We start from the raw sequence: 7,477 nt of genomic DNA on the forward strand, positions 1-7,477 counted from the left end.
GTTGACTGACACCTGGGTAGGCCACACCCAAGGGCACAGTAAGAGGAGGGGACACACACAAGGCACTTCCATGGAAGATTCTATCCTAAACAGGGCAAGGGGTTATATTACAAAGGAACAGGTGAGCATAGCTCCACCCATGGGGCTGTAGGAAGGCACGCCCATCCACAAAGACACAGTCAGGGGAACCCTAGAAGAGCACCCTAGAAGAGCAGGGCTGTCTAGCAGCATGGGTGCCTGACACCACAGAGCCCAGCAGGGGAGTTAACTCAGTCACTTGCAAGGTTGGTTTCCTCCAGTCGGTGACTGCCTGCTTTGCCCACCACCTGCTGCCCCCCAGGCGGTGGACTACAGACCTCACCTGCACCGGTCCCAACCACCCCTCCCAAGGAGAGCTGCAGCCCAGAGCTACTCATGTCCCTGATCCAGCCCAAGTGCGCCCATGACATCATGACTCTGATACTGAAGAAAGATCTGGTGGAGGTAAGAGAATCCAGCCCGCCCGCCCTCTAACAGCTAGTTCCTCCCTGGCCTCAGAATCTTGGGGCCCCACCCAGGCAGGGGGGGACAAGTCACCTCTCTCTACAAGCCTGTATTCCCACTTTAAAATGTGATTGGTAATGGTACCTACCTCATGGCGAGAATTCAGTGAGGCCAAACTCGGAAAACAGTCAGGAGTGGCACAGAGATCTCAGCAAATAACACCAGGGGGTCATTAATCCCACAGTTGGCTGAGCTGGGAGGTCACTTAACATAATAACACTTAGCAGGCACAATGTGGTCTCTGCCATACTGACAAAGGAATATTTACAATAAAAATAATGCATGTGCCAGGTGCAGTGGCCACACCTGTAATCCCAGCAGCTCTGGAAGCTGAGGCAGAAGGGTCGTGAGTTCAAAGCCAGCCTCAGCTAAATTTCGAGGCCCTAGGCAACTCAGTGAGACCCTAAATAAAATACAAAAAAGGGCTGGGGATGTGGCTCAACGGTTCAGTGCCCCTGAGTTCAATTGCTGATACAAAATAATAATAATAATAATAATAATAATAATGCACATGGCTCAGTGGTAGAGTGCTTGCCAGGATACATGAGGCCCTAGGTTCAATCCCCCAAACAAAAGCAAAACAAAAAAAGCTTTAAAACTGAACAAGGGGCTGGGGATATAGCTCAGTTGGTAGAGTGCTTGCCTTGCATGCACAAGGCCCTGTCTTCAATCCCCAGCACCACACACACAAACAAAAAAATAAACAAAACTTAGAAAAGAAGAAAATCTTGATCTTATCTCCTAAAGACAGTGACTGTTGACATTTCGGTTGGGTTGCTGTCTGGTGTGATTTCTCTGTGTTTCTTTCATGAGTGTAATCATAAACGATACTTTTTTCTCCTATTCACTTAACCTACTTTTGAAACTTTGACACCTGTGCCTAATCATATTATTACCAAGCATATATTATTTTATTATATGGACATGCCATAATGAATTCCTCCTCCTTTGTTAAACATTTGTTTCCAATTCTATATTATAAATATGCAGAAAATGTCATTTTGCATAGAACTTCTCTTTTTTCTTTTGTTTAGGTACCAGGGATTGAACCCAGGGGTGCCTACCACTGGGCTACATCCCCGGCTCTTTTTAACTTTTTAAATTTGAGACAGGGTCTCACTAACTTGCTCAGCTGACCTCAAACTTGTAATCCTCCTGATTCAGCCTCCCAAGATGCTAGGATTACAGGCCTGCACCACAGTGCCTTGTTTATTGTTTTTTGTTTTTTAAGGATAGATTTCCACATGAGTGGGATTTCTGGATCAAAGTCTGTGAAGTGTTTTTTTTTTTTGTTTTGTTTTGGTTTTTTTTAGTTGTATATGGACTCAATGCCTTTATTTGTTTTTATGTGGTGCTAGGATGGAACCCAGTGCCTCACACTTGTGAGGCAAGTGCTCTATCACTGAGCTACAGCCCCAGCCCAAAATCTATGAAGTTTTGATACATGTTGCCAACTGGCTTTGCCAAAGAGGTTTTGAATTTTCACTGCTGGTTTATGAGAGTACTTTGACCACATCTCTCTCTCTCTAGACTGTAGTTAAAAACAAAAACAAAGAAGACCTTTGCCAGTGTGGGAGGTGGAACATGGTGTTCCATCTCTTTTTTAATTTATAATTCTTTGGTTAGAAGTGAGAGGGGGCGTAGTTCTGTCTCTTTATTTCTGGGTACTGGCGTTTGAACCCAGGGGCACTTTACCACTGAGTCACATCCTCAGTCCTTTTTATTTTTTATTTTGAGACAGGGTCTCACTAAGTTGCTGAGGATCTTGTTAAATTGCCCAGGCTGCCTTGAACTTGATCTTCCTTCCATCAGGCTCCCTAGTCACTGGGATCTCAGGCATACAGCCCTGAGCCCAGATGTCTCCACCCTTTCTTCTGATTTGTAAATATTCTTTATATTTTGGCTAGTGGGGCTTTTTATTCTGTTTTGCTTTCAATACTAGGGATGGAACTCGGGGTCTGATGTACTCAGCACGCGCTCCACCACTCAGCTACACCCCCAGCCCCCATTGCGGTGCTATTTAACTTTTTGGACATTTTTAAAAAATTGGGCAGGGACAGTGGCACACACCTGTAATCCTAGTCACTTAGGAGGCTGAGGTAGGAGGATCTCAAGTTCAAGATGAGTCTGGACAACTTAATGAGACCCTGTCTCAAAATAAAATCAAAAGCTGGGGATATAGCTCAGTGGTAGAGCATGAGTTAGTTAGCATGCACGAGCCCTTAGTTTCAATCCCTAATCTCTCTCTCTCTCTCTCTCTCTCTCTCTCTCACATACACACACACACACAAATATGCACATTTTCTTTAAGGCCATAGAGGTGAAACACCTGTGGAAGGGTCTAAACAGATTCATCCTAAACCCAAAGCCCACTGCCTTCTCATTGACTTGGGAATGTGGCCCATGAAGGTTTGATTTCAGGCCCATGTGATGCTGGAACTTCCCTGAGAGCCATCTCACCTGGAAGGCTAAGGTGGCCCCAGGGAGCTGGGACTCAGAAGCAATCAGAGGCAGTCCTTGAGGAGTGGATGTAGGTTTGTGGGTTAGCTGGACTCAGCTGCCCACTCAACTCTGAGACTCTGAGAATCTCTGATCCTACGAGGGTGACAGAAATTCTAGGGTTTGATACTTCCTAGATGGGTTGGCAAACTCTGGCCTGTTGACTGTGTAAACAAGGTTTTATTGCTGGGGATGTGGCTCAAGCGGTAGCACGCATGCAGCGTGCGGCCTGGGTTCGATCCTCAGCACCACATACAAACAAAGATGTTGTGTCCGCCGAAAACTAAAAAAATAAATAAATAAATATTTTTTTAAAAAAACAAGGTTTTTTTGGAACACAGACACAGTCATTTACAGCTACTTTCAGGCTATGATAACAAAGCTGGGTGATTAAAAAAAAGCTGGGCGATTACGACAAAGACCAAATGGCCCCCCCTGAGATATTTACTGTCAGGTCCTTTATAGGAAAAGTTTGCACACCCCAGATCTGAAGGTGCATTCTTCCGCTAGGGTCTGCATGCCCCGGGGTGTGAGCGATGATTATACGTGGACCTCTAATGAACGGTTTTAGTTTTAACAGTTCTTTATTTTAATACTTACATTAAAAGAAGAATATTAATGAAGGAAATCAGACTCTTGAAGTCACAGATATTATTGCTTAGTACAAGGTGGAGTCCAAAAATAAAGAAGTTCAAGAAAAGTTTTGTCTTAAATGGTTCAGGATGATGAGGTCGCACAAAGGGGAGAGGAGCAGAGGGGCTGGGGTTTGGGACTGCTGAGCCATGAGCAGTCCTTGGTGCTGGGAGTAAGGGTCTGGCCCCAGGGAGCCTGGGCCTCCTAACAGTGCCACCCTCCCTGGCCCAGGCTCTCAGGTGCACCATCACAGGCTTGACCTTCTGGGACCCCAGCTGCAAGGCTGAGGACAGCGCTGATCAGCTCGTCTTGCGCAGCACCTACTCCAGCTGTGGCATGGAGGTGACCACACACGTGATCAGCAATGAGGTAGGGCTGGGCCAGAAAGGTGTCCCTGCAACTGTCCCCCAGTGCTCCAGGCTGAGGGGTGTTTGGGGGAGCAAGGTCTGGCACTCGGTGGCACAGGTGCGGTTTGGCCACCTCCATAAGATGGGTGTGTTGGGTGGGAGACCCTCTGGGGTCCTTTCTGGTTCTAAACAGCTCCTTGCTCTATCTCTGCAGGTGGTGGTCAATTTCCTATCTGGCCTATCACCACTTCGGGTAAGATGGATGGTCACTATGCTGCCACCTGGTCGAGGGTCTGGTGCTGGGGCTGGGGCCATGATCTTGTCAACCCAGGTGTTTCCAGTGTGCCTCAGTCTCCCCTTCTGTACACGGGAGATGCTGTGTGGGTTATGCCGTCAGCCTCTCAGGTCGGAGGGTCCTAGCACTCCCTGGCTGTGTGACAGTGGGCAGATCATTCAACTTAAAGAGACCCTGTCTCAAAATAAAACATAAAAAGGGCTGGGGATGTGGCTCAGTGGTAGAGTGGCCCTGGGTTCAGTCCCCAGTATGAAAGAAGTTGGTTAAGGAGGCAACAAGAGGACTGCTGCCAGACCACCCCTCCTTCCTGGTGGTGCCACCCACCTGACCAAGTCTCCCTCCTGTGCTCCCACAGAAAAAGGTGCAGTGCATCAACACAGATGGCCTCTCCTTCCGGCTGGGCCTCTACCTCAGCCCACACTTCCTCCAGGCCTCCAGCACCATCGAGCTGGGGCAGCAGGGCTTTGTGCAGGTATTAGGTGGGCCCAGTTACTCCCCAAGTCCTCGGGATTCCTAGGACTTCCGTGCCTTTCTTTCCAACATTGCTACAGAAAAGACCAGAATTAAACTTCCAGAGGAGGGAGCTGGCCTGAGGGCTCGGGAGGGACAGATAGGGATGGTATTGTTCTCAGTCACTGATTGGATGTCACCCTTCTATTTGCTCCAGGCAGACCCTGTCTGTCCTACTGTGAGGATTCAGGGGTGGGAACTCTGCCTTCTGGCTATTTCCAAAGAACAGAGGTGGAGGGTCAAGAAGAGCTGCCCACACCCTTCCCCCCACCTCTCCATGCAGGTGGGCATGTCCCCATTGATCCCTGAGGTCGTGCTTCAGCTCGACAGCTGCCACCTAGACTTGGGGCCTGAGGCAGACACCGTGGAACTCATCCAGGGCCGGGCAGCCAAGGGCAGCTGTGTGAGCATGCTGTCCCCCAGCCCTGAGGGTGACCTACGCTTCAGCTTTCTCCTCCGTGTCTACATGGTGCCCACACCCACAGCTGGCACCCTCAGTTGCACTGTGGCCCTGCGTCCCAGGACCTGGTCCCAGGTGAGTGGAGCCTGGTCTAGGCCCGGCTTCAACAGTGGCTTCCAGCTCTGGCAGGGATGTGGCTGTCCAGGGGGATGTGGGACCAGTTGGTGAGGGGCAGAGCCAGAGTCATGCTTGTGGTCTGACAGCCGGGCTCTGGGGGCATTTGCTGCCACCTACAGCCTTCTGGTGGGATCGCTTTGTCTTGGGCAGAATCTGCAGCTCCAGCTTCCATCTATCCATTTTCCTTCTGTCCGCAGGTCCACTCATCAATAATCCCACTGTCCCACCCAGACACCTGTCCTTCCCCCAGCAATCTACCCACCCATGTGGTATGATCACCAAAGTGATCCCAATGGACGGGGCCCTAGGAAAGGAGGACACAAAATCCTCACTTTCTGCCTTTGCTGGTGCCGACGCTTCATGGTCCAGTGAATCTTTGCTCTCAGGCACTCAGTGCTGGACACGTTTTCAGGGTCACCCCAGCTCTTTACGTGGAAAGTTCCTCACTATCAAAAACTGCCCTGGTTGTATGAGGCTGGGGGGCCTTTGAGGCTGCACCTAAGTGGGCCTTTCCCTCTGGCCAGCAAGCCTGGGCCTCCGAGCTGCTCATTGCCTGGCTCATCGAGGTGTGTGCAAGGGTAATGGGCGCCCCACAGTGCCCACAGGCGTCAGGGGCTGCAGGGACTCATAGGAAAGTCCCTGGCAGGACTGTGGCTTGATGCCATCCCCCAGCAGATCCCCAGGCTCGCCCGCCAGCTCCCAGCTGGACAATAGTGGAGGCAGGACTCACAGTCAGGGCTTTAGGCTGGGCTGTGACAGCCAGGGGCGCAGAGCCAGGGAGAGAAGGACGCTGCCTCCCAGAGCTTGTGCCACACTTCTCTCTCCCCTCCCCCTCAGGAAGTCCACAAGACTGTCTCCATGCGCCTGAGCATCGTCAGCCCTGGCCCGCCTGGTGAGTGAGTTCCCCTGGGTCTCTCTGAGGTTTGCTCGGTTAGCTGAGTGGGAATCAGGGGACAGCTGAAGGATCTCAGGTGAGAAGCCCCAGAAAGGGGCAGAGTCCCCAGAGTCCCAGTGGCCGGAATAGCACACTGTAGGCTGCATCTTGATGGAGCCTCTGCTGTGACCACCCTGTGGAACAACACTGCAGGCCTCTGGCTCCTGCCCAGGGCTCTTCTCCACCCCCTTGGTCACTGGCTAACCTTGCTGAGGGGCAGGGCCTGCTGGATGGAACATGAGGCACTGTGAGGGGTACTGGCCTTCTTGCTTCCTTGAGGCCCCCAGTGTGGGAGACGCCTCTTCAGTCCAGTGCCCTCCAGTTTCTTCACTAGCTCCCCCAGAGGTGGCAGGCACCTGTCATCCAGGAAGGGTGGCCCCCCCAGCCCACAGCCAGGACCAAAAAAGCAGGGCAAATGCTCCCCTGCACAGATGGAAAATCAGAGGCTCGAGGGGAGGCTGCCTGGCCTGTGGTCACAGGAGACAGGAGGGTGGAAGGACTGAGGCTTGGGACAACTCCGGCAGAGCTGAAGTGCCCTGGGAGGTGCTCTGGCCTGTTCCTAGCTGGCATGTGGGCTCAGAGAGGGGCAGAGGCTGAAGAAAGGTCACTCTGTAGGGCTGGACAGGCTCTGGAGCCCGAGGCCCTTCTCATTCTTTGATGACTATACCATCCTTACTTCCCATTAATGCCTCTGCCAGGCTTCGGAGGCCGAGGCATGGCCCAGTAGGCCTGGCTGGCTGGGCCTTCTGGGTGGAGGGTCAGAGCTTAGTGCTGGGCACGGGTGTGGCCAGCCCATCTGCTAAATGAAGAGGTCAGGGTCAGTGGCTGAGCCAGAACTAGCACCCAAACCCCTGCTCCTGGCCCGCGCAATAGGGCGGGGTTGGGCTGACCACTGCTTTGGTCCTTCAGGCAAAGGCCTGGTCCTGTCCACCGTGCTGGGCATCACCTTTGGCGCCTTCCTCATTGGGGCCCTGCTCACCGCGGCGCTCTGGTACATCTACTCACACACGCGTGAGTATCCCAGGCCCCCACAGGGAACACCCAGGGCCCCCACCACCACCTGGGGCAGCCCGGCAAAGCCTCAGAGGGAGTGGGGAGCCCTGGCCGGGGCCCTGACCTCCGCCCCTGCCCCGCCCCCA

At 52.2% G+C, this 7,477-nt stretch overlaps 1 protein-coding gene across 1 annotated transcript in view; it reads left to right on the top strand.

Moving 5' to 3' along the window:
- The window catches only part of Eng (endoglin), a 34,864-nt gene that overhangs the window by 24,675 nt on the left and 2,712 nt on the right, over window positions 1-7,477 (top strand). Inside the window, exons 7-14 of the mRNA XM_048812797.1 lie at window positions 152-233; window positions 341-483; window positions 3,907-4,044; window positions 4,237-4,275; window positions 4,673-4,789; window positions 5,111-5,362; window positions 6,242-6,296; window positions 7,248-7,413. Of these exons, the coding sequence (XP_048668754.1) occupies window positions 152-233; window positions 341-483; window positions 3,907-4,044; window positions 4,237-4,275; window positions 4,673-4,789; window positions 5,111-5,362; window positions 6,242-6,296; window positions 7,248-7,413 (992 nt within the window). The remainder of the gene's footprint in view (window positions 1-151; window positions 234-340; window positions 484-3,906; window positions 4,045-4,236; window positions 4,276-4,672; window positions 4,790-5,110; window positions 5,363-6,241; window positions 6,297-7,247; window positions 7,414-7,477) is intronic.

This window comes from Marmota marmota, unplaced genomic scaffold, assembly GCF_001458135.2.
Source record: "Marmota marmota marmota unplaced genomic scaffold, marMar, whole genome shotgun sequence".
NCBI classification, from domain to species: Eukaryota; Metazoa; Chordata; class Mammalia; order Rodentia; family Sciuridae; genus Marmota; species Marmota marmota.